Here is a 27508-nt window from a genome sequence, read left to right on the forward strand (position 1 = left end):
ATTATGGATCATGGGTGATGGTGATTTGTTTGTGAAGATTCATCAGTTGTAACAGAGGTAATAGGGTGGTGTGGAGAGGCTTGGAGAAGACAAGTGATCCATGGAGATTCTTGTACTTTTTGCTTAATTTGTTTGTAAACCTAAAGCTGCTCTAAATATTAAAGTTTTTTTTGGTTTGAAAAAATCATGGCAGAATACGTGGGCTAGTTAAATGAATACTTAAGGCATGATGGTTCTCAAATCAATACTGCTAAAAACGTTTTAAGAAGTCTCAAACTCCAAAGAAAAGTTTTAAAACTGTGACAAACCTCACCCAGATGAGTTCTACAGGCTCGGGAATATTTCCCTTAGTTGCAGCTCCACCAGCTGCAGAAGTCCCAAGAGGCCTGTCTGCCCTCTGTCTAACCTTAGACATTCTCGTGAAAGGCCAGCCAAACCATTCATCCATCGGGTATTTGCTGAGAGTATCCCCTGTGCAGCACCATATACGTGGCCTTGGAGCCATGGTGTATAAGACCCTGCCTGCCCTCATGGAGCATGCAGTCCAGTGAGAGAAACACAGTGTTACATCTGGGAAGGCTGAGAGAAGCAAGGTCATGCCAGGACTGAGCTCCAAACCCAAACCAGGAAACCCTCCTCTTTTGCTATTACCTTTTGAGAAGAGTGAGTTATCAGTAGCCTGACCAACTTGAGCCTGTGGATACTAATGGAATTATTGATGAGCTCATAGTGGGTGTAGTTAATCTGACTTCCCCCTTCTCCTCACCCCTTCCCCTATTCTTCCTTTCTCTTTCCCTCTAGGTCACACTTTGTAACTTAAGCTGAATTGAAGCTTGCTGTATAGTCCAAGCTAACTCACAATTCATGTTGCTCCTGCCTCTGCCTCTCATGCTGGGATTATAGACTCACTGCATAAAGCCCCAAACCCTCACTGAAGCCTTCAGCATAGATATAACCTCTAGTCCTCTTGGACTGCATCTCTCTTCCCTGATAAGTCCGTCCTCATCTCTCTGTTCATTTTCCCAAAAATGGCTTCCTTATGATGTCTTCCCTTTAACCTACCTACAATTTTTCTTTCTATCTTTCCTTCCTTTCTTCCTTCCTTTTCCCCTTCTTCCTTTGACAAGGTTTCTAGCTCAGGCTGGCCTCCCAACTCCCTATGTAGTTAAGGATGACTTTGAACTTCTGACCATCAACATGTGTTACTGTGCCTAATTTATGCTGTACTGTGGAACAAACCAAGGGCTATGAGCATGCTAGACACCATCCTACTGACTAAACTACATCTCCAGCCCTCTTTTTCATTTCCAAAGATGCCCAGCTTAAATGTGAGCGCTCAGACCTCTCCTGGCCTCTCTCTACCATCGTCCGTTTCTTGGCATGATACCTGGGCATTGCCTTCATAACACCATGACTGTGGTCAGCATTTTGTTTATTTGCTTTAGTTGCTATATGTTTCCACATCAGATTGAGCTCCCCACAGTAGAACTGTGTCTTTGTATTATGGCATAGAAACTGGCATAAGGTGAACTTCTTTCTTCTCTTACATGGTTCTCTCCTAGTAATGTCCATGTTTAAGCTTATATTTAATTTTTTAAATATTTTATTTATTTGAGAGAGGGTAGAAAGAGAGAGAGGATGGGCACATCAGGGCCTTCAGTTACTGTAAATGCACTCCAGATGCATGCACCACCTTGTGCATCTAGCTTACATGGGTCCTAGGGAGTCAAACCTGGATCCTGCAGGCAAACACTTTAACCACTAAGCAATCTCTCCAGCCCTTAAATTGTTTATTTTTATTTATTTATTAGAGAGAGAGAGAGAGAAATGGGTACAACAGGGCCTCCAGCCACTACAAACAAACTCCAAATGCATGCACCACCTTACATGAGTCCTGGGAAAGTGAGCCTGGGTCATTTGGCTTTGCAGGCAAATGCCTTAATAGCTAAGCCATTTCTCTAGCCCCTAAATTATTTATTTATTTATTTATTTATTTGAGACAGAGAGGAGAGAGAAAATGGGCATGCCAGGGCCTACAGCTGCTGCAAACGAATTCCAGGTGTATGTGCCACATTGTGCATCTGGTTTATGTGGAACCTGGAGAACAAAACCTGGGTCCTTAGGCTTCACAGGCAAGCACCTTAACCACTAAGCCATCTCTCCAGGCCATTAAATTTTTTTGTAATAAACTCCAGCTTTTCTCTTTAAAAAAAAAAAAAGTGGGCTGGAAAGATCACTAAGTACTTAAAGGCACTTGTTTGCAAAGCCTGACAGCCTGGGTTCAATTCCCCAGCACTCACTTAACACCAGATGCAAAGTGGCATATGCATCTTAATCCAAATGTATCTACAGTAATTGGAGGCAGAGCCAGGAGAATCTGGAGCTCAAGGGCCAGTTAGTCTGACATTCTTTTGCAGTCTGGCAGTTCCCTGACTCGGAGGTAGAGGACAGAGACCTTGAAGTTGTTGTTTGACCTCTACACACACGCATATAATTTTAAAAAAATTAAGGTTTTGGGCTGGAGAGATGGCTTAGCGGTTAAGGCACTTGCCTATGAAGCCTAAGGACCCTGGCTCGATTCTCTAGGTCCTGCGTTAGCCAGATGCACATCGTGGTGCATGTGTCTGGAGTTCGTCTGCAGTGGCTACAGACCCTGGTGCCCATTCTCCCCACCCCACCCCCACCGCTCAAATAAATAAATAAAATTTATTTTTAAAAAATTAAGGTTTCAAAGCTGAGCAGTGGGATCTGAGTGATGAGTGTGTGGGTCCCAGGAAGACCAGTGAAGCCATGGAGAAGCAGAAAGCTGCTGTAAAGTCATTATGAGGCCCTCAGGAGAAGCTACACAACCTCTTTTCCAAATGTATGTCCTGGCAATTGCAGAGACCAAGGCTAGAGTCAACTCTCTGGTGCATCTTCCTCCCTTAGACAGTATTATTTGGCTGGACCCAGATGGGTCTCCATCAGTAGCTATAGGAATACTTGTCATTGTGGATCACCACCTGTAGACCTTGAGCTTAGGGTGACCCTAACAGTACCAGACATTGTATGTTGAGTCTAGACCCAGACTCACCAAGAGCAAAAAGGAAAAATTTCCAGGAAGATACTATGAAAATTGACAGTGAGATATTGATTGATTCCTACCCCCTTCATTTTCAATCTTTTGATTGTCTTCTTATTTCCTTCCCCAGAGTATTGTCCTTTCTAAGAAATGTAATAGTATATGCAATATCTAGGCAGGAAGTAGGATGTTTGTGAGAGGTATGGCTGATAGAATGCCCCCAGACAACCATAGATGCCCTATTCTACCTGTCTCCTGTTTGCTTATACGGTCATCTGATTAGATGGTAAGCCACCAGGAAGTATATAGCCCCTGTCATCAGGGAATCTCCTAGAAGGCTTTTATGAGAGAGGGCTTCTTATTATGGAGTTAATAATTTCCTAAAGGAAGATGGGCCACACTGGCTACAGACCTGGGTAGGCTTGTATCCAAATGTGTGATGCTGGTAAACTGACAGAGAGAGGACAAGAGTGGGTAAGTGTTAAGAAACTCTGAAGATCAAAAAAAGGCTGAGGAGATGGCTCAGTAGTTAAAGGCACTTACTGCAAAGCCTACTAGTCCAGGTTCAATTCCCCAGTACCCACAGAAAGCCAGATGCAGAAAGTGGTGAGTGTATGCTTTTGGAGCTTGTTTGCAGTGGCAAGAGGTCCTGGTGTGTCCATATTTCTCTCTCTCTCTCTCCCCATTGCTTTCTCTCTTCTTATCTCTTCCCCAAATAAATAAATGAAAATATTTTTTAAAGATCAAAAGGAGGGGCTGGAGAGATGGCTTAGCAGTTAAGGTCTTGCCTACAAAGCCTAAGGACCCATGTTAGCCAGATGCACAAGGGATGCTTGTGTCTGGAGTTCATTTGCAGTGGCTGGAGGCCCTGGTGCACCCATTTCCCCTCCCCCCAAATAAATAAATAAAAATAAAGATCAAAAGGAGCTGGGCGTAGTTGTGCATGGCTTTAATCCCAGCACTGGGGAAGCCCAGTATGGTGGTCCAAATGGATGTCTCCCAGTAGATTCAGGAATTGTACTGAAGCTGTAACTTGGCTGTAAAAGGTGTTACTGGGGGTGGATCTGAGTTCCAGCCTAAGATATGCAAAGTGCCTGAGTTAGGCCTGGAGTTCCTGAAGTGTGCTTGCTTGTGCTGGGGGTGGCTCTCCCCCCTCCACTCTGCTTAGCTCTGTGAAAGGGGAGTCAACTTCTGCCATGATGGAACTTCCTCTGGATCTGTAAACTTCAAATAAATCCCTTCTTCCTCCCATAAACTGTGTATGGTTTGCAGGTTCATCCCAGCAACCTGAGACTGTCTACTACACACAGGTAGGAGGATCGCCATGAGTTTGAGGCAATCTTGAGACTACATAGTTAATTCTAGGTCAGCCTGGGCCAGAGTGAGACCCCACCTGGGGGTGGGAGGAGGAGAAAGATCAAAAGGTAAAAGACTAACTTCAAAGATCATGGCCAAGAAGTGTGCTGGTCATGATGGTACATTCCCATAATCCTAGGATGTGGAAGGCTGAGGCAGGAGAATAGTGAGTTTGAGGCCAGAGAGGGCTACATACAAAGAATCTGTCTTGGGCTCATCAGTTAAGTCTCTTGCCTACAAAACCTAATGGAACCTAGTTTTATTCCCAAGTACCCACATAAAGCCAATGCACAAGGTGGTATGTACATCTGGAGTTCATTTGCAGCAGCTAGAGGCCCTGGTGCACCCATTCTCTCCTCTCTTTCTCTCTCTTTCACTCTTTGCCAGGTGTGGTGGTGCACACCTGTAATCCCAGGACTCTAGAGGCAGAGATAGAAGTTTGCTATGAATTCAAGGCCAACCTGAGAGTACAAAGTGAATTTCAGGGCATTCTGGGCTACAGTGAGACCCTACCTTTAAAAAAAAAAGGCCAGGTGTTGTGGCACACACCTTTAATCCCAGCACTTGGGAGGCAGAGGTGAGAGGATTGCCATGAGTTCAAAGCCACCCTGGGACTACATCATGAAATCCAGGTCAGCCTGGGATAGAGCAAGACCCTACTTCAAAAAAAAAAAGAAAAAGAGGGCTGGAGAAATGGCGTAGCGGTTAAGCGCTTGCCTGTGAAGCCTAAGGACCCCGGTTCGAGGCTAGGTTCCCCAGGTCCCACGTTAGCCAGATGCACAAGGGGACGCACGCATCTGGAGTTCGTTTGCAGAGGCTGGAGGCCCTGGCGCGCCCATTCTCTCTCCCTCTATCTGTCTTTCTCTGTGTCTGTCGCTCTCAAATAAATAAATAAAAAATTAAAAAAAAAAGAATCCGTTTCAATACAAATAATAAATAGATTCAATAGATAGACAGTTATACCCAAGGGCTAAGAGATGACTCAGTAGTTAAAAGGCACTTGCTTACAAAACCTGATGGCCCAGGTTCAATTCCCTAGTACCCATGTAAAGCCAGTTGCATAAAGTAGTGCATGTGTGCCAGGCATGGTAGAATACACCTTTAATCCCAGAGCTTGGGAGGCCAAGGTATGAAGATCTCCATGAGTTCAAGGCCACCCTGAGACTACAAAGTGAATATTCTAGGTCAGCCTGGGCTAGAGCAAGATCCTATCTCCAAAAAAACAATAAAAGTCAGGCATGATGGTGCACATCTTTAATCCCAGCATTTAGGAGGCAGAGGTAGGAGGATTGCTGTGAGGTCTAGGCCACACTGAGACTACATAGGTGAACTCCAGGTTAGCCTAGGCTAGAACAAAACCCTACCTCTAAACCAAAAAAAAAGGAAGGAAAAAGGGCTGGAGAGATGGCTTAGCAGTTAAAGTGCTTGCTGCCTGCAAAACCTAACAAAACCTAGTTTGATTCCGTAGTACCCACATAAAGCCAGATGCACAAGGTGGTACACATGTCTGAAGTTCATTCACAGCAGCTGGAGGCTCTGGCATGCCCTTTCTCTCTCTTTATCTTTCTCTCTCTCTCTCTCTCTCTCTCTCTTTATCTTTTTTTTATTTAATTTTTATTAGCATTTTCCATGATTATAAAAAAATATCCCATGGTAATTCCCTCCCTCCCCCCCCTCTCTCTCTTAAGTAAATTAAATAAAAATGATTTAAAGAACCCAGAGTGGAACAAGTGTCGGAGTTCATTTTCAGTGGCAAGAGGCCCTAGCATACTCATTCTTTCTTTCTCTCTCTTCTCTCTGACTCTCTCTGCATGCAAATAAATAAAATATTTTAAGTATATTTTATTTATTTATTTATTTGAAAGAGAGAGAGGGAGAGAATGGGCACACCAGGTCCTCCAGCTACTGCAAACAAACTCCAGATGCATGTGCCCTCTTGTGCATCTGGCTTACGTGGGTCCTGGAGAGTCGAACTGGGATCCTTTGGGTTTGCAGGCAAATGCCTTAACTGCTAAGCCATCTCTCCAGCCCTAGATAAAATATTTTTAAAAATCAAACTTTCTTTGGTGTGCTGTGTATTCAGATAACCATACTAGTCCAGCTGCCCACACTTTTCACATCATAGTGATGCTATGCAATCCCAATTTAAGAGGGAAATTCAAGGAGATCACCAGTTTGTCCCTCAGGGACCCATAGTGCTGCTGTGTGAACTTGCTCTAATGTTTGTAGGGTCTGGTGCAAGAACACAAATAGAAGCCCACAGACCATCATTCCCAAATGTTTAAACAGTAACAGATCATTAAAATATACTGTATCCTACAAACACATCTATACAATTAGTATTAGGCTGGTAAGTATTCCGTGAGGGATATCAGTCTGTCTCACACTGTAGGACTCCGCTTCCACATTTTATCTGTCCCTCCCTCGGAGGCCTCCCAGTGGCCTGGAGCTGCAGCACCAGCCGTATGGCCTTCAGGAGCTTTATGTAGAAAGGAATCATGGAAACAGGCTCAAGAATCCTTGGACAGAGAATTTCAAGGCCCCGGAGGCCTGGTGTACAGCCTAGCAGATGACCTGTACTCTGGGTGAGAATGTCTCTTTGGCCTCATGGATTCTCCCTTGGAGGTACAGTCAGAAGAAGACATGGATGGTACAGGCCTCAGAGCAGGGCCTCTTCTGCCCAGGCCCCAGAGCAGAGCTTCCAGTGGTCAGTAGGATGGGGCCACTGTTTCTTTACATGTTTAAGAATTTCAGTCTGATGGGCTGGAGAGATGGCTTAGTGGTTAAGCACTTGCCTGTGAAGCCTAAGGATCCCGGTTCGAGGCTCAATTCCCCAGGACCCACATTAGCCAGATGCACAAGGGGGCACACGCGTCTGGAGTTCGTTTGCAGTGGCTGGAGGCCCTGCTGCGCCCATTCTCTCTCTTCTCTCCCTATCTGCCTCTTTCTCTCTCTGTCACTATCAAATAAATAAATAAAAATAAACAAAAAAAGAATTGCAGTCTGAATGTTTTGTGTAGTGGATGGCAGGATTCCTCCCCACTAACACTGGCTTATTGACAACCACATCATCCCAGCAGTTCTGGAATCTCAGATGGATATGAAATATACATGTTGATGCCAAAACAGTGTTTTCTGTTTAGTCCACTTTCCTTACCCACAAGGAAGTAGCACACAGTGTTTTGTTTTTGTCTTCTGATCTAAAGGGAGAGTCTTCATCCCCAAAGAAAAGCCTGTCGAAACTCAGAAAGAAGAAAAGGTGACCCTGGACCCAGAGCTGGAAGAAGCTTTGGCCAGTGCCTCTGACACTGAACTCTATGACCTTGCGGGTGAGTCTTCAGCTCTGGCCCTGGGACCTCCAGGTGTGTGCTTATACCCCTGGTGGAAGCCTTTGAGCTTCTCCACACCTGGTGAATATTGTGTGGTGCGGTTGGCTGTAACCATGCTGTCGCTGTAGGACCTAATGCACTGACTTGACTCTCTGATATCCCAGCACTCTGGAGGCCGAGGCAAGAGGATTGCCAGGAATTTGAGTCCACCCTGGACTACAGAGTTGAGGTGCTTTGCAGTAATTGGCATCTTGGCCTCTGGTTGCCATGGAAATTAATGTCTTTTGGGCCCCTGCAGAAGCTGAGTCTCCAGGGATGAAGGTGTTTTACAGTGAATGGCATCTTTGCCTGTGGTTGCCATGGAGACATCCTGCTATGTTTACTACTCTTCCCCAGGGTTGCCTCATGGGTTCTACTAGAATTGCCCAAAGAAAGAATGCAGACTGGAACTTGAATTCCCTGGCAACTTTCACCTGAGAAAGGAGACAGGGAGAAATATCAATCTAAGAAAATACTAGATCCTGCAAGGTGCAGTGGTGCATGCCTTTAATCCCAGCACACGGGAGGCAGAGGTAGGAGGATTGCTGTGAGTTCAAGGCTACCCTGAGATTACATAATGAATTCAAGATCAGCCTGGGCTAGAGTGAAACCCTACCTCAACAAAACAAAACAAAATACTTTTTAAAAAAGAAAATACTAGATCCCAAAATCCATATAATAAATTCCAGGAGGTAATCCAAATAGAACATTGCCTTTGTTTATCCTTACTCAGCCACCCTCCCTCATTAAGAGGTCTCTAGAAATTCAGGAGGACTCTGACTAGGAATGGGAGGCAGTGTCTTCTGTAGGATGGGTCTTTCTGGAAGGTTGAGAGTGGATAGAGCTGACATTCACTGAGGTTTAACTAAGGAGTGTCTGTCTATTGCCTGTGTTACTATGCAAAGTAGAAAGGCAAGTAATTCTAGGGGATGGCAGTTGATCTCTAAATGCCTCTAAATACCTCATGTGGTTACCATACAAATTCTAGTTCTCAGCACTGCTGATCTTAGAAATTTGATCTTGTAAACATTCACATAAGTAGTCCGCTTGGACCAGGGTACTGAGGACTGAACCACTATCTAGATTCACAGGAAACAGATAAAAGTTAAAACTTGAGCTGGGGCTGGGTATGATGGCACACACCTGTAATCCCAGCACTTGGGAGGTAGAGGCAATAGAATTAAGAATTGAAGGCCAGCCAGGCTACATGAGCCTCTGTCTCAAAAGCCAATAGTAGGGCTGGAGAGAGGGCCTAGCAGTGAAGGTGCTTGCCTGTGATGCCTAAGGACCCACGTTCAGTTCCCCAGTACCCACATAAGCCAGATGCACAAGGAGGCACATGCATCTGAAGTTTACTTGTAGTGGCTAGAGGCCCTGGTGTGCCTATTCTCTGTCTGTCTGTCTGTCTCCCTGCCTTTCTCTCAAATAAATAAATAATTTTTTAAAACCAATAATAAAAACAACAAAAATCTTGAGTTAAGCACAATGGCTCTGTTCCAGCCTACAGTTCTGGGTACTTAGGAATTGAGGCAGGAGGATTACTTGAGCTGCAGAAGCCAGCCTAGGCATCACAGTAAAACCTCATTAAAAAAAAAAAAAAGTAAAAGTGAATAGGGCTGGAGAGATGGCTCAGTGGTTTAAGCACTACCCTTCAAAGACTAAAGGCCCTGGTTCAAGTCCCCAGTACCCACTTAAAGTCAGATGCACAGAGTGGCACATGCATCTGTAGTTTGTTTGAAATGGAAGGAGGTCCTAGAGTGTCTCTGTTTCTCTCTCTCTCTCTTCCCCTCTCTTTCCTTTCAAATAAATATATTTTTTATTCAAGGTAGGGGTCTCATTCTAGCCTATGCTGACCTAGAATTCACTATGTAGTCTCAGAGTGGTCTCAAATTCACTGCAATCCTCTTGCTTCTGCCTCCCAAGTGCTAGGATTAAAGGTATACACCATAATTTCCAGCTATTTACTTACTTTAAAAAAATATTTAATAGAAAAAAATTTTAGCTGGGCATAGTGGCATACACCTTTAATTCCAGCTCTTGGAGGCAGAGGCAGGGGGATTGCAATGAATTTGAGACCATCCTGAGGCTACATAGTGAATTCCAGGTCAGCCTGGACTAGAGTAAGATGCTACCTTGAAAAAAAACAAAACAAAACAAAAAAAGTAACTAAATAAAACTTGGCCAGGCATGGTGATGCATGCCTTTAATCCCAGCACTTGGGAGGCAGAGGTAGGAGGATTGATGTGAGTTCAAGGCCAGCCTGAGACTACATAGTGAATTCCAGGTCAGCCTGGGCTACAGCAAGACCCTACCTCAAAAAAAAAAAAAAAAAAAAAAAAAAAAAACTTGGCTGACTGGAGAGGTGGCTTAGTGCTTAAGACACATGCCTGAGAAGCCTAAGGACCCAGGTTTGATTCCACAGAACCCATGTAAGCCAGATGCACATGGTGGCACATGCATCTGAAGTTCTTTGGCAGTAGCTGGAGACCCTGGCTCACCCATATTCATTCCCTCTCTCCCTCTCACTCTCTCGCTCTCTCTCTCTCTCTCTCTCTCTCTGTAATAAATAAATAAAATATTTTTTAAAACTTGGCAATGAGAGCTAAATTATAAGTACAAGTTACTTGATGAGAACAGGGCTAACACAAGAAAAAAGACAATGGTAAATACATGTTGACAATCTCATATTTATTAACAAGCATTTGTAAAATACTTAAAACAATGTCTGACACATGGGGAGAAGTCATTTGATCTTGGTAATATATGTATATTAGCTATATCTTACAAATGAAGTGTGTTAGTCTGTAGTTAGATTTTCAGTACTGTAACAAAGTACGCGAAAATTTAAGGGAGGAAATGTTTTGGCTCATAGTTTCAGAGGTTCCAGTCCCTTGTGGCAGGTAGCACATGGCAACCCAGAGCAGTCACATAACGGCAGCCAGGAAGCAGTCAGCAAAACCGTGTCTGTCCTAGTGGGCTCTTTTGCTCTTTTTTTTATTCTGTTTGGACTCCCAGTCATGGCATAGTGCCATGTACATTCAGAGATCTTCCCTTCATAGTGGCTCCTCTGGAAATGTCCTCACAGAGTACCCTGAGGTGTGCTTTTACTAATCTAGGTGATTCAATTCAGTCAAGTTGGTAATTGGATTTAATGAGGAAATAGACTGAATAGGCTGTTAGTAACTTCCTAAGTCACACAGTTAGGATGTGCTTCTGGCTGACTGCTTCAGAGTCTCACTCACTCTTAATGTGCCTGTCTCCATTTCTCTCCCTCCCTCCCTCCCTCTCCCTCCTTCTCTCCCTTCCTCCCATTCTCTCTCTCTCTCTCTCTCTCTCTCTCCCTTCCTCCCATTCTCTCTCTCTCTCTCTCTCTCTCTCCCTTTCCCTCTCCCTCTCCCTCTCCCTTTTCCTCTCCCTCTTCAAGGTTCAAGGGATTGAACCCAGGGCCTTGGACATGCTAAACAAATACTCCACTACTGAGCTGTATCCTCAGCTTTGTTTGTTTGTTTTTTGGTTTTTAAAGGTAGGGTTTCACTGTAGCCCAGGTTGACTTGGAATTCACTATGCAGTCTCAGGCTGACTTTGAATTTAGAGCAATCCTCCTACTTCTGCCTCCCAGTGCTGAGATTAAAAGCATGTGCCACCACACTCTGACTTTTGGGTTTTTTTCTTTTGTTCTTTTCTTGTCTTGTCTTGTCTTGTCTTGTCTTGTCTTGTCTTGTCTTGTCTTGTCTTGTCTTTTCTTGTCTTTTCTTTTCTTTTCTTTTCGTTTCTTTCTCTTTCCTTCCTTCCTTCCTTCCTTCCTTCCTTCCTTCCTTCCTTCCTTCCTTCTTTCTTTCTTTCTTTCTTTCTTTCTTTCTTTCTTTTTTTAATACAGGACCTCACTGTGTAACCCAGTCTGGCCAGGCTAGCCTTGGACCTTTGAATTTTCTGTGTAGCCCATGTTGGCTTCAAACTTGTAATCCTCCTACATCCTGAAGTGCAGGGGTAGCAGGTGTGCGCCTGCATGCTCAGCTCTAACTCCTCTTTTGACTGGTTCTGCTATGTTGGCTGCCTCCCTCCTAATTGCTTACTGAAGGTCTGAAGAGGGTTTCAGAGGCCTGATCCTCTCAGCTGTCGTTTCATTAGCTGAGAAACCTGTTTCAGCCTGCCCAGCATCTCCTGCCCATTGCTTCCTGCTTACTATGCTGCCTCCTGGTGCAAGTTACATGCTAAGACATGCTAAACTGACCTTTTATTTCTGACAGCACTTTTTTTATTTCCCATCCCATAGATGCTAAAGGCAAGGAAAGGTTAATTCCTTTTTCTACTGAAATAGGGGGAAGCTTACACTGACAGAGGACCACCCAATCTTTCTGGGTTTACCTCTGGAAAACACATATACATATAATATAGATTAATATGTTGAATCTGTATCATGTTAGATTTTAAAAATCCGTAGGTTCAGCCAGGTTTCATACTGCATGCCTGTGATCCCAGCACTCAGGATGCAGAGCAGGAGGATCATGGTAAGTTTCAGGCCAGCCTGGTCTAAATAATGAGTGCCAGGATAGATTAGGCTACATAGTGAGACCCTGTCTCAAAACAAAACAAAACAAAATTTTACTTTCTTATTTTACAAATAAGAAAACCAAATGGAAGCTTGGTGTGGTGGCACATGCCTTTAATCCCAGCAGAGATAGGAGGATCACCATAAATTCAAGACCAACCTGGGACTGCAGAGTGAGTTCCAGGTCAGCCTGGGCTACAGTGAGACTCTACCTGGAAACAAAAAGAAAACAAAACTAAATGGAATGAATATGGTGGCATATGTCTTCAATCTCACAACTCAGAGGTAGAGGCAGGAAGATCACCTAACATTCAAGGCCAACCTGGCCTATATAATGTGTTTTGGTCCAACTAATACTAAAAGGTGAGACCCTGTAAAAATAGAAAATAGAAAGAGAAAAAACATAAAACATCTGAATGATTAAGTCTACTTAGCTATGGAAGAGTTTTTAAAATAAGTTTGTTTAGGGGCTGGAGAGATAGCTCAGCAGTAGATGCTTGCTTGCAAAGCCTGATGGTCTGGGTTTGATTCCCCAGCACCCACATAAAGCCAGATGCACAAAGTAGCATATGTCTTGACTTTGTTTGCAGTGTCAGAGACCCTGGCATGCCCATATTCACTTTTTCTCTCTCTCTCTTTATCTGCCTCTTTCTTTCTGTCTCTCTTTTCTTTCTTTTTTTTTTTTTTATGGTTTTTTGAGGTAGGGTTTCACTCTAGCTCAGGCTGACCTGGAATTCACTATATTGTCTCAGGGTGGCCTTGAACTCACAGCAATCCTCCTACCTCTGCCTCCCGAGTGCTGGGATTAAAGGCATGCGCCACCACGCCCGCACCTTTCTGACTCTCATAGTAAAAATATTTTTTCTTTTAAAATATTTATTTAATAATTTGAGATAGAAAAAAGAGAGGGAGGGAGAGAACGAGTGTGCCAACGCTTCCAGCTGCTGCAAACAAACTCCAGAAACATGCACCACTTTGTTCATCTGGATTTACATGAATACTGGGGAATCGAACCCAGGTCCTTAGGCTATGAAGGCAAGCATCTTAACTGCTAAACCATCTCTCCAGCCCAAATAAAAAAGCATTTTTAGCTGGGCGTGGTGGCGCACGCCTTTAATTCTACCACTTGGGAGGCAGAGGTAGGAGGATCGCCATGAGTTCAAAGCCACCCTGAGAATACAGAGTGAATTCCAGGTCAGCCTGTACCAGAGTGAGACCCTACCTCAAAAGACCCAAAAAAAAGATTTGTTTAGGGGTCTGGGTGATGGCTTAGTGGTTAAGGAACTTGCCTGCAAAGCCTAAGGATGCAGGTTCGATTCCCCAGTACCCACATAAGACAGATGCACAAGGTGGCATATGTGTCAAGATTTCATTTACAGTGGCTAAAGGCCATGGCACACCCATTCTCATTCTCTCTCTCTCTCTCTCTCAAACAAATAAAACATTTAAAGATAAAAAAATTTTTAAAAGGGCTGGAGAGATGGCTTAGCGGTTAGGCGCTTGCCTGTGAAGCCTAAGGGCCCCAGTTCAAGGCTCCCAGGACCCACGTAAGCCAGATGCACAAGGTGGTACATGCATCTGGAGTTCATTTGCAGTGGCTGGTGGGCCCATTCTTCTCACTATATCTGCCTCTTTCTCTGTCACTCTCAAATAAATAAAAATAAGCAAATTTAAAACAAAATTTTTTAAAAGTTGGAAGCCAGGCGTGGTGGCGCACACCTTTAATCCTAGCACTTGGGAGGCAGAGATAGGAGGATCACCATGAGTTCAAGGCCACCCTAAGACTACGTAGTGAATTCCAGGTCAGCCTGAGCTAAAGTGAGACCCTACCTCGAAAAACCAAAAAATAAATAAAAATAAAAATAAATAAATAAATAAATAATAAAAAGTTGGAGCTAGGCGTGGTGGCTCACGCCTTTAATCCCAGCACTCGGGAGACAGAGGTAGGAGGATCACCGGGAGTTCAAGGCCACCCTGAGACTATATAGTTAATTCCAGGTCAGCCTGGGCTACAGTGAAAACTTACCTCAAAAAACCAAAAATTTAAATTAAATTAAATTTAAAAAATTAAAAAGTTGGTAGCCAGGCATGCAACTTTAATCCCAGCACTTGGGAGGCAGGGGTAGGAGGATAACTGAGAGTTTGAGGCCACCCTGATACTACATAGTGAATTCAGGTCAGCCTGGGCTAGAGTGAGACCCTACCTCAAAAAATCAACAACAATAATAATAATTAATAAATAAAATTAAAAAAGGTTGTTTAGGGCCAGACATGGTGGTACATGCCTTTAATCCCAGCACTGAAGTATCCCAGGCTGAAGTAAGAGGATCACCATGAGTTTGAGGCCAACAACCAACAACAAACAAACAACCCCCCCAAAAAATAACTTTTGCTTAATAGTATGTATACAACACATGCTGCAAGAAGAGGGGTCTGGAGACCTTGTGAAGTAATTGGACTTCAAGGGACAAGTAACTAATGTAACTCTCCCCATGCATGGTTCTCCAAGCTTAATCCTCTTTCATTGTTTTCTTGTTTTCCCCCTCAGCTGTCCTTGGAGTGCACAATTTGCTCAACAATCCAAAGTTTGATGAAGAAACAGCCAATGGCAAGGGTGGCAAGGGACCGGTCAGGAGTAAGTGCACGTGCAATCTGAGAGGCTTCAGAACTTCCCTACCTGGTGCTGGTGGGACAGGGGCCTCTTGTCTCTAGCAGCGATCACTGGGCTCTGAGTGATCAAACCAGAGTGGGGAAACTGGCAATGGGTTCTCTTTTTCAGTGTAACTAGTACCACAGGGCCTTTCTCTCCCATAGGGCTACATGCAGCACAGTTCTTTCTGGTTTTCTGTCAGTTGATTCACAAGGAGGGGGTTTTAGATGAGCTTGATTTCTCATATACTTGACTTTTTATGTGGACATTAGGCCTAAATTCAGGTCCTTAGGCTTGTGCTCTTTCCTACTAAGTCATCGCTCAAGCCCTGCAAAGGATGTTTTAGTCAAGGAAAGAAGTCTGACTAAGTTATCTTTCTTATTCCAGAGTCTCTTTGTCTCAATAATAAATGCTGGTCATTGGAATTTCAATACCTGTATCCCCTGGAGAACATACAGGACACATAGGCATGGGCTTTCTGGACAGAAAGTTTCAGTCCACTGTCTTCTATTTCAGCTCTACATCAGTCAACTTCCAAGTTCCTCCTGTAGGGCGAAAGAGGTGACTCAGCACTCAAGTGTGCTTCCTATACAAGGCTGAGGATCTGAAGGGGCCTGAAATGGCCTGATGTTGAATCTTCAGAACCCACATAAATGGGAAATGTGTGTGCATGCATGTATGTGTGTTGTATGCACATGTACATGCTCTTGCAGGCCCCATGTGCTCACCTGTGTCGAGAGTGGAATTGGGATGCTTGCCTACGGTGGCCAGAGTAGAACCAGAATGTTGGTGTCCTACTCAATCACTCTTCTGCCCACTCTCATTCATTCTCTCTCTTTCTCTCACTCTCACTCTCTTTTGAGGCAGGGTCTCACTGTAGCCCAGGATGACCTGGACTTCATTCAATAGTGCCTAGCCAGCCTTGACTGCTTGGAGCCTCCTGAGGACTAAAGATGTGTGCCACCATGCCCTGGCCCAACCAGTCTCACTTTAACTGGAGTTTCCTACTAATGCTAGAACTTGTTGGCTTTTGTGTGTGTTTGTGAGGGGCAGAGTGTAGTTTACTCTAGTTTTGTTTTATTTTGTGTGAGTCCAGGCAATTTTCTCATAGCTCAGTAGAACATACGCTTAGCATGAGCAAAGGCCTGGGATCAATCCCTAGCACCACGTCAAAGGAAAAAACCAAAGGATTCTGGAAGTGAATAGACCCATTAAGGTGTCCATTTTTGCATCTCAGGTCTGAAAGAGGTCCTGAGGGAGCAGCCATAACTGCCTTAGATATCTGTGGGGTTGGGGTTGGGGTTACTCTAGGGCCTTCTGCACTTCTGACTCCATGCTGTGCCATCCTATAAGGCTTCTCATTGTGGCTGAGGAGCCTGACCCTTCCAAACCAACTCAGAGCAACACCCCTCCCATGCTTACCCAGGTGAGAGTAAGTGGACTGTCACTAATACTAGAATATTACTAGAACCGAGGCACATGAAAGAATGGCCGTTTCTGCGAAAGTTATCTCTATTGTTATAGCATATCCTTTGTGTTTTCTTTCATAAATTACAACTTGTATTGTAGATGTGGTCAAAGGTGAAAAAGTCAAGCCAATATTTGAGGAACCACCCAATCCCACAAATGTAGAAGCAAGTCTGCAACAAATGAAAGCCAATGACCCCAGCCTACAAGAGATTAACCTCAACAACATCAAGGTATTTCACTATGACTGTCCCTTAGGCTGACTGCTTTTACTCTTATTTGCAGTCCTTGGTAGTCCATGATTTTGAGGCAAAATAGCCTATTCAAAAGAAAAAATGAGCTGGGCATGGTGGCACATGCCTTGAATCCCAGCACTCAGGAGGCAGAGGTGGGAGGATCACCATGAGTTCAAGGCCACCCTGAGACCCCATAGTGAAACCCAGATCAGCCTGGGCTAGAGTGAGACCCTACCTCGAAAAACAAAACAAACAAAAAAAAGGTGGGTTTAAAAGAAGATTAATTTCTGTAATTTGAAAAGAATCAACATTTGGATTAGACAGAGTACATTAGTTATATCTGTTTGCTGAATAACAAACGTTTTGTTGCCTCCCTCCACGGTGGTCAATACTATGCTAAGTGATTTATAAGAAAAAGTACAAGCCAGGCAACCAAGGAGAAAATCTTTCAACTGGATCTTCAGAAATGAGTGGAAAATAAAAGGACAAAAACTTACAGGCAAAAGAGAAGAGTATATCTAAGAGGATAGGGGTGAGAGACCCTGGTATATTAACAAAATTCTAAGCCGGCCGTAGAGGCACACGCCTTTAATCCCAACACTCAGGAGGCAGAGGTAGGAGAATCACTGTGAGTTCAAGGCCACCCTGAGACCACATAGTGAATTCTAGGTTAGCCTGAGCCAGAGTGAGACCCTACCTCAAAAACAAACAAAAAAAAACCGAATTCTAATTAGGTTTGCCTGCCTAGAATATAGAGAATTAAAGAGGGGAAAGACCTTGCAATGTGCATATCCTTTGGGTCAGATTCCTGTATTGGACACCAGGTGGTGATATTGGCTTAGGATAGCTTAGTTTTCAAAGCTAAGTAAAGACATGGTATTTAAGTTTAGGGCTAGCCATGTAGCTAACAGTAGAACATATGTTTATCATATGTGAGGCTTGTGTTAAGTTGAAAATAAAATAGGTCTGGAGAGATGGCTTAGTGGTTAAGGCATTTGCCTGCCAAGCCTAAGGACCCAGGATCGATTCCCCAGTTCCCTTGTAAGCCAGATGCACAAGATGGCACATGTGACTGGCTAGAGGCCCTGGTGTGCCCATTGTGTCTGTCTGTCTCTCTCTCTCTCTCTCTCTCTCTCTCTCTCTTTTACTCTCTGTCTAACAAATAATTAAATAAGTAAAAATTTAAAATTTCAATTAAATAAATAAAACAAAAGAAGCTATAAGTCTTTAACTTGGGGATAGATGTACTATGGAAGGATTTATGACCTAACCCTGTCATCTGTGCCCTAGAACATTCCAATCCCGACCCTAAAGGACTTTGCAAAGGCTCTGGAGACCAACACTCATGTGAAGAAATTCAGCCTGGCAGCCACCCGCAGCAATGACCCAGTAGCCATTGTGAGTAAGATTTAGAAACATAGTATGATGTTATTCAATGCACTGGACACTTCCTCTCTTTCGTTCCTTCCTTCCTTCCTTCCTTCCTTCCTTCCTTCCTTCCTTCCTTCCTTTCTTTCTTTCTTTTTTCTTTTCTTTTTTTTTTTGGTTGTGTTTCAGGGTGGAGTCTGCTATAGCCCAGGCTGACCTGGAATTCACTCTGTAATCTCAGGGTGTCCTCACAGCGATCCTCCTACCTCTGCCTCCTGGGTGCTAGGATTAAAAGCATGTGCCACCACACCTGGCCTTCTTTCTTCTTTCTAAAAAAATAATTAGTTAATTTTCTTTTTCTTTTTTTTTTTTTTTAAGGTAGGGTCTCATTCTAGCCCAGGGTGACCTGAAACTCACTCTGTAGTTCCAGGCTGGTCTCAAACTCACAGCAGTCCTCCTACCTCTGCCAGGTGCTAGAATTAAAGTCATATGCCACCTGCCCAGCTAATTTTTTTTAAGATGTCCCAAGCTTGAACTGTTTATGTATTCTGATCTGGCCTTGAAGTTCCAGCAATCCTCCTGCCTTAGCTGGGATTATAGGCATATGATTACATATACTATGCATACTACACACAAACAAATAAATCAGTTATGAGACCCAAAACTTGAGAACCCAGCTGTTAAACACTTTGAATTAACTAGAATCTTGCCAGCACTGCACTGTCCAAAGAAAGAAACATGATAAGTTTGATATTTGGCTAAATGAATATCTATGGTTTATTTTGTTCTTAGTAAAATAATTCTGAAACCTTTGCTTCTATAGTAACATGCTGTCATGGTCCTTAGATATTATGTTTCCCAAATATTACTTGAACTTGGCCCATATAATATTTTAATCTTTGGCATGGATTAATATCGCAAACATGCTTTAAACGAATAAATATTGAAACTTTTTCTTGACATTCTGTTAACAAGAATATGAAAGAAAAATACCCAACCAAAAACCCTATTATTTCTATACATTTTAGGTAGTTTAGCCAAATAGGAAAGGCCCTTAGCCCATGTAAATATTATTATCGCCATAGTCATCACTGACATTCCTCTGTTGCTTCCTCATGTAAATGGCTGCTTCCTGGAGGAATCAGTAAATGCTAGCACTGACCTTGGCATCTCATATACATCATCTCACCTAACCATTACTCTAATGCTATAAAATGGGGACCATTATTATCTCCCTGTAATCTGTAACAAATGAGCAGACTATAAGAAAAGAGAAGCTAAAGGGCTGGAGAGGTGGCTCAGCAGTTAAAGCTCTTTTTTTTTTTTTTTTCAAAGGGTTTCACTGTAGCCCAGACTGACCTGGAACTCACTATGTAGTCTCAGGGTGGCCTTGAACTCACAGTGATCCTTCTACCTTTGCCTCCCAAGTGCTGAAATTAAAGGTGGGTGCCACTATGCCTGGCTTTAGAGGCACTTTCTTGCAAAGCATGACAGCCCAGTTTCTATTCCCTAGTAGCTATGTAAAGCCAGTTGCACAGAGTGGTATATGCATCTGGAGTTCACTTGCAACAGCTGGAGGCCCTGGTGCACCCATTTTCTTTCTCTCTCAAGTAAATAAATAAATAAAATGTTTTTTAAAATACTTTATTGGGCTGGAGAGATGGCTTAGCAGTTAAGGCATTTGCTTGAAAATTCAAAGGACCTAGGTTCGATTCCCCAGGACCCACATAAGCCAAATTCATAAGTACTACTCTAAGTATTTAAATAACACTTAAGAAATCAAGTCTGTTTTACAGATGTTATCCCTAGCACATGTAATACATGCTCAAATATTTGCTTAACTGAAGAAAACTGAGCATAATAGCTCAGAGTTATGTTTGGCAAATTCTCTCCCCTGTTTTGTCCAGCCTCAGAAAAAGTATTTTCTCAAGTTTAAAAGAAATTGCCAAGATCCTGGCTACTTGCCAGGAGGTCTTACAAGTTGTAAAGAACTAATTGCTTTGACATTTTGTTATTCCAAAACTCAAAGTAAATGCTAAAACTTGGAGTGTCCAATAAAGAAAGGCCTGATACATTCCCCTCTGGTGCTCTGATTAAAATGTATACAGTTGGGGCTGGAGAAATGGCTTAGCAGTTAAGGCACTTGCTTGCAAAGTCTGTCTGCCCAGGTTCTATTCCCCAGTACCCACATACAGCCAGAAGCACAAAGTGGTGCACGCGTCTGAAATTTGTTTGCAGTGACCAGAGGCCCTGGCACACCCATCCATATTCTCTCTTTCTCTTCTCCAAAATAAATATATTTAAATATATATATAAATATATAATATATATATATGTATATATACATATATATATATATATTTGGGGCTGGGGAGATGCTCAGTGAGTAGAGTGCTTGCCACGCAAGCATGAGTGCTTGAGTTCAGATCCCCAGACTCCATGTAAAAGCCAGGAGCTGTGGCAGGCGGCAAATGAAACACTGAGCAGTGAGGGGAAGAGAGATGGGGAGAGATTGCCTCAAGCAAGGTGAAAGGCGAGGACTAACACCCCAAAGTTGTCTTCTGACCTCTGTATTTGTCCCTGTGACACACATACATATAAGCGTACATTTAACTTTGTGTGTGGCATAGTGTGGCATTGTGTGTATAGTATGTGTACAAATGAGTGCAGTTGCATGGGCCCTATGAGCATGCATGTGGATGCCAACGTAGAATATCTGGTGTCTACTCTATTGCTTTTCTACATGTTTCCTTGAGACAGAGTCTCTCTCAACTCAGTGCTTCTTGTTTTTCAGTGTGACTGGCTGAACATCAAGTCACAGTGACTCCCCTGGCTCCACCCCTGCTCCTCAGTGCTGAAATTATAGGAATGAGTGGCCACACCTGGTTCTCTTTCCTTCCCTCCCACCCCAAGTAGGGTCTCACTGTAACTCAGGCTGACCTGGAATTCACTATGTAGTCTCATGGTGGCCTCAAACTTATGGCGATCCTCCTACCTCAGCCTCCCAAGTGCTGGGATTAAAGGTGTGTGCCACCACACCCGGCTCCACACTGGTTCTCTGTGGGGATGGTGGGGATTGAATGCATGTCTTCATGCTTGTGCATCAAGTGTTCTTACTTGCTGAGCCATCTCCCCAGGCCCCCTACATTTAATTTAAGATTGAGTACTGAATAAATGTACTTGAATTTACAGTGTACCAAACTTTCAACCCAAATCCTTGAGCTTTCTTTCAGTTCAAACTAGCTTCTAAAACACATGATTATTATTCTAGCCTGGTGATTCTTAATCCAAGAGCAGTTTTCTTCAGGGAACATGCGGCAGGATCTGGAGGTGGTTTTGGTTGTCATCACTAGGATAGTGCTGTTGCAGTTAGTGAGGCTACAGATGCTGCTAAAGAGCCTCAAGATATAGACAACACCCGTAACAAAGAATTTTCCCTCCCCAAATGTTACCATGCAAAGGCTGAGAAACCTGTTTTGGTCTCAAGTTGAATTCCTCTCTTCCTTCTTCCTGTCTTTTCCTCTGTAAGACTATGACAATAGCTTAGAGCTTCCTTGTTCCACACCCTAGAAGAGATCACTATTAGCAGTCATTCTTCTAGTTGTCTTTATGACTTTAATAAAGTGGTTGTCAGTCTTGACTGCACATTATTCATTTGAAAAAGAGGTGACCCAGCCGACTTGAGGTTCTGATTATTTATCCTGGGTGAGGCTAAGGAACTGATATATGTATATGGATGTATGTATAAGTATATAATTTAATTTTTGTGGTTTTGTGAGTTAGGGACTCACTCTAGCCTAGGCTGACCTGGAATTTACTATGTAGTCTCAGGTTGACCTCAAACTCATGATGATCCTTCTCTTATGCTTCACGAGTGCTGGGATTAAAGGCATGTGCCACCATGCCTGGCTTTAATTTAATTTAATTTAATTTTTGTTTTGTTTTGTTTTATGAGGTAGGGTCTTACTCTTGCTCAGGCTGACCTGGAATTCATTATGTATTCTCAGGATGGCCTCGAACTCACAGCAATCCTCCTACAACTGCCTCCTGAGTGCTGGGATTAAAGGTGTGCTAATTCAAAAATTTTAAAAAAACATTAAAAATTTTTATTTATTTATTTGAGAGAGAAAGAAAGAGGGAGAGAGAGAAAGAACATGCCAGGGCCTCAAGCCACTGAAACAAACACCAGACGCATGTGCTCCCTTGTGCATCTGGCTTACGTGGGGCCTGGGAGATTGAACTGGGTTCCTTTTGCTTTGCAGATAAGTGTCTTAACTGCTAAGCCATCTCCCCATCCTCTTTTTTTTTTTAATATATTTTATTTATTTTTTTATTTGATACAGAGAAAGAGGCAGAGAGAGATGAAGAGAAAAAGAATGGGCACACCAGGGCCTTCAGCCACTGTAAACGAACGCCAGATGCATGTGCCTCTTGTGCATCTGGCTTATGTGGGTCCTGGAGAATCAAACTGGCATCCTTTGGCTTTGCAGGCAGATGGTTTAACTGCTAAGCCATCTCTCCAACCCCCACCCCCAGCCCTTTTTAAAAAATATATTTATTTATTTATTTAAGAGAAAGAGAGAGAGGGAGAGACCGGCAATAATTTTTTATTATTAGAAAAGACAAGGACAGTTCGGGTTTTTTTGGTTTTTCGAGGTAGGGTCTCACTCTAGCCCAGGCTGACCTGGAATTCACTAGGGAGTCTCAGGGTGGCCTCAAACTCATGGCAATCCTCCTACCTCTGCCTCCCGAGTGCTGGGATGAAAGGCGTGCGCCACCACACCTTACTGTGTGTGAGTCCCTGGGATTCAGTCATTCAAGCACCTTCAAAAAAAGAAGAAAGATGAAACAAAGCAAATGCCGGTGACGATGTAGGAGATGTAAGAACTCTTATACACTGTAGTAAGAAATGTCAATAAAGCCATTGTGGGAAATATGCAGATTTCAAAAAAAAATTTTCTTCAAATTGTTTTTATTAACAATTTCCATGATTATAAAAGTATCCCATGGTAATACTGTCCCTCCCCTCCCCCCACTTTCCCCTTTGAAACTCCATTTTCCATCATATCCCCCCCAATCAGTCTCTCTTTTATTTTGTTTGTTTGTTTGTTTGTTTGTTTGTTTGTTTGTTTGTTTGTTTTCAAGATAGGGTCTCATTCTAGCCCAGGCTGACCTGGAATTTACTATGTAGTCTCAGAGTGACCTAGAACTCATGATGATCCTCCTACCTGTTCCTCCCAAGTGCTGGGATTAAAAGTGTATGCCACCACGCCCGGCTATCTCTTTTATTTTGATGTCATGAGCTTTTCCGCCTATTATGATGGTCTTGTGTAGGTAGTGTCAGGCACTGTGAGGTCATGGATATCCAGGCCATTTTGTGTCTGGGGGAGCACGTTGTAAGGAGTCCTACCCTTCCTTTCGCTCTTACATTCTTTCCACCACCTCTTCCGCAATAGACCCTGAGCCTTGGAAGTTGTAATAGAAATATTGCAGTGCTGAGCACTCCTGTCACTTCTTTCCAGCACCATGATGCCTTCTGAGTCATGCTAAGGTCACTGCCATCTGAAAAGAGAAGATTCTTTACCAAAAGTGAGAGTAGCATTAATATAAGGGTTCTAACATTAAGAGAAGTGCTTATTGGGCGGTTTGGTAAGCATGGTATATACATTTAGCCAGACAGCAGCAGACATTACACCTCTAGGGCTCATGACTACCCCTGTTTCAAGTTTTTAGTATCAGGACTGTATTCTCTCCCATGGAGCGGGCCTCCAGTCCAATTAGAGGGCAGTTGTTTTCCACCATGATAGACATGCCACTATTGCACCCATTGGCTCATTTGGCCTGGCTGGCTAAATATAAAGCTTGTAGTGTCCACTGTTGAGTATCTTTACTGGTGATTTCCCTTTCTCCCATTGAACTGCATGCAGAATGTCTTCTTCCAGCTTCTGTCAGCTGGTCTACATGGAGGAGGTTATCAGCTCAGTTCCAGCAGGATTTCTCAGTGGCCTTGCAGTCCAATCAAAAAAAAATTTAAACAGTTTACTATGTATTGATTTTCCTCTTAGTAGGAAACTATTTAAAGACAATATTGTGCCAGGAAAACCATCAAGAACCAATCTCTAGCACACAGTGAAGTACATAGACCTGCGTGTCAGGCTGCTTCCCACAGATGACAGGGCTGCATTTCAAGATACCATAGTTTCTCAGTGAGACCTGACTTCTCAGACCAATACTGGCCACAGTATTGTAAAGCAAACCCTATTTCATAAAATGTACTTGAACACAGTTAATAAAAAAGTCTCTCTTATTTCTGAGCACAGTGTTATCACCATGTTACAACAAAGATAAATGGCAGAGTTTTCAGATGAGGCTTTTACTAACATTCTAGAGAATTAATAAAAGCATGAAACAGAAGATCCCTGCAAGGGGATCATTAACTGCATGTAGAGCCTAACTTGGTTAGTGGTCTTATGGCATTATTAAGGAAAAAAATTTAATTGAAACCAGGGAAATAAAGAGGAGACTGAGTTGTCACAAAACTGTGTAATTAGAACTGTAAATGCCCTTAAATGATTAGGCCACAAGCCATGAGTGTGAAATTGTACAAATCTAGACCAAGTAACAAATATGTAATTGCTGTAACAATGGAAGAATGCCCTGATGCAATGCACAGGAAGTGACAGACCTGTGACTCTACATGACAGCATTACATTAGAAATGTTTTATTTAAAAAAAAAAAAAAAAACATTAAAGCAAGGGCTGACCTGGAACTCACTTTGTAGTCCCAGGCTGGCCTCAACTTCATGATGGTTTTCCTACCTCTGCTGGGATTAAAGGCATGTACCACCATGCCAAGCTCAGTTTTTCTTTATCCATTGACAATAACAAGTAAAACTGAGATAATTGTGAGATTATCTACTGTTTTCCAAGTGTGTGTTTGTTTTCTTGGGGACTGAACCGAGGTCCTCACAGATGCTCAGCAAGCATTCTACTTACATCCCCAGCCACCTTTGCCCTAGTACTAAAATGTTTCATAGCCAGATATGGTGGCACACACATTTAACCCCAGCACTCAGGAGGCCGAGGTAGGAAGATCGTTGTGAGTCCAGCCTGAAACTACATAGTAAATTTCAGATCAACCTGGGCTAGAGTGGTACTCTGCCTTGAAAAAAAATGTGTTCATTTACCCAGGTGTATGTTCCCAGCACCTGGGAGGTGAAGGCAGGAACCTCCCATTCAAAGCCATTCTGGGATATATGAGATCCTGTCTCAAAAAGACAAAAAAGAAAAAATTCACAAACTAACTAAAACACCTTTCTTGAAAAAAAAAATCAATAGAGCCAAGCATGGTAGCACATGCCTTTAATCCCAGTACTCGGGAGGCAGAGGTAGGAGAATTGCCATGAGTTCGAGGCCACCCTGATACTATATAGTGAATTCCAGGCCAGCCTGAGCTAGGGTGAAACCCTACCCCTCAAAAAAAAAAAAAAAAAAAATTAGGGCTGGAGAGATGGCTCAGCAGTAAAGGCACTTGCCTGCAAAGTCAGTGGACCCATGTTTAATTCCCCAGAATGCACTTAAGCCACATACATGCTTCTAAACTTCATTTGCAGCAGCTGGAGGCCCTGATGTTCCCATTCTCTCTCCTTCTCTCTCTCTCTCTCTCTCTCTCTCTCTCTCTCTCTCTCTCTCTTTGCCTCTCTCTATCTTTTTCTCTCTCAAATAAAGAGAAAAAACTTAAAGTTGGCAGGTATGTAAATTTATGAGTCTGGACTGCTGTTTTCATTGCAGTTTTAAGTTACATGTTGTTTTTTTTTTTTACTTGGAGGTTAAAGTATGGCTTAACAAAAATTTTATGTAAGTGCTGTAAAAATACGTTTTTTGAGGTTGAGGGATTCATTAATAAATCTATGTTTTTTTTTTCACAATAAGGCTTTTGCAGATATGCTGAAAGTAAACAAGACTTTGAAAAGTCTAAACATAGAATCCAATTTTATCACCGGAACTGGAATCCTGGCCCTGGTGGAGGCACTGAGAGAAAATGACACCTTGACAGAAATCAAGATTGACAACCAGGTACAGAAAGGGAAGGATGGGCAGAGCTAACTCATGCAATCCCACAGGGATGGGCTAAAACACAGAGTTCTACCAGGCATGGTGGCACATGCCTTTAATCCCAGCACTTGGGAGGCAGAGGTAGGTGGACGCCATGAGTTTGAGGCCACCCTGAGATTATATAGTGAGTTCCAGGTCAACCTGAGCTAGAGTGAAACCCTACCTCAGGGAAAAAGAAAGAACAAAAGAGAGAGAGGGAGGGAGGAAGAAAAAAAGAGTTCCTGCACGTACTAAGTAGAGGATTCTGGCTTCCCTGTAGATCTTAACAGCTAGGACGCTAACAGGTGATGTGTTTGACATCATCTTTCCTGCAGCCTAAATCCACCCTGTGCTGTCCCAGCCTTGCTTTTGTCTGTCCCTGGGATTCTGGCGGGCAGAACAAAGCAGGATGGCCCTGCTCACAGACTCACCTCTGTCCCTGGATGGGGCCTGCTAGGACTGAAAGAACATACCTGAGCTCCTGCAGGCTGGTGCTGGCCACAGGACCATGGTGCTGGGGATGTAGTTCAGTGACAGGGCACTTGCCTAGGATGGACAAGGCCCTGGAGTCAATCCCTAATACCAGCAGCAGATAAAAGTAAAGCCAGACATGGCAGCGCATCTTTAATCCCAGCACTCAAGAGACCAAGATAGGAGGATCACTGTGAGTTTGAGGCCAGCCTGAGATTACATAGTGAATTCCAAGCCAGCCTGGGCTAGAGTGAGACCCTACCTTGAAAACTCAAAAACATAAAATTTAAAATAACAGGGCTGGAGAGATGGCTTAGTGGGTAAGGTACTTGCCTGCAAAGCCTAAGGACCCATGTTGGACTCCCCAGATCCCACATAAGCCAGACGCACAAGGTGATGCAAGTGTGCAAGGTTGCACATGCACACAGGTGGCACATTCATCTGGAATTCAATTACAGTAGCTGGAGGCCTAGCATGCCAATTCTGTCTGTCCCCCGGCCCATTCACTCACTCATTGTCTCTTGCTCTCTCATTAAAAAAAAGGCCAGTCTGTTGAGCTTGCCTCAAAAAAATAAGATAAAATAAAAATAAGGGTTTAGAGCCTGGATAGTTTGCTCAGTGGTTAGTTAAGGTGCTTTCCTGCAAAGCCTGCTGGTCTGGGTTCAATTCCCCAGTACCCACATGAAGCCAAATGCACAAAGTGCTCATGCATCTGGAATTCATTTGCAGCAGCTAAAGGTCCCGACATGCCCATTCTTTGTCTGTCTGTCTCTTTCTCTACTTTCAAATAAATAAACAAAAATATTTTTTAAAAATTCATAGGCAGAGAGGGGGCAACTGCTCACAGCATCTTATCTCTGGGAAGTTCTCTGATTCAGGGTGAAAACA

At 43.2% G+C, this 27508-nt stretch overlaps 1 protein-coding gene across 3 annotated transcripts in view; it reads left to right on the forward strand.

Annotated features, from left to right (window-relative positions):
• The window catches only part of Tmod2 (tropomodulin 2), a 57780-nt gene that overhangs the window by 19831 nt on the left and 10441 nt on the right, over positions 1-27508 (forward strand). For 2 of the 3 annotated variants that reach the window (XM_045161102.1, XM_045161104.1), the window contains exons 4-8: positions 7624-7746; positions 14883-14969; positions 16554-16684; positions 17978-18085; positions 25988-26131. In XM_045161102.1, coding sequence (XP_045017037.1) covers positions 7624-7746; positions 14883-14969; positions 16554-16684; positions 17978-18085; positions 25988-26131 — 593 coding nt within the window. The remainder of the gene's footprint in view (positions 1-7623; positions 7747-14882; positions 14970-16553; positions 16685-17977; positions 18086-25987; positions 26132-27508) is intronic. The other variant, XM_045161103.1, reaches the window with a different exon arrangement.

Source organism: Jaculus jaculus, chromosome 10, assembly GCF_020740685.1.
Source record: "Jaculus jaculus isolate mJacJac1 chromosome 10, mJacJac1.mat.Y.cur, whole genome shotgun sequence".
NCBI classification, from domain to species: Eukaryota; Metazoa; Chordata; class Mammalia; order Rodentia; family Dipodidae; genus Jaculus; species Jaculus jaculus.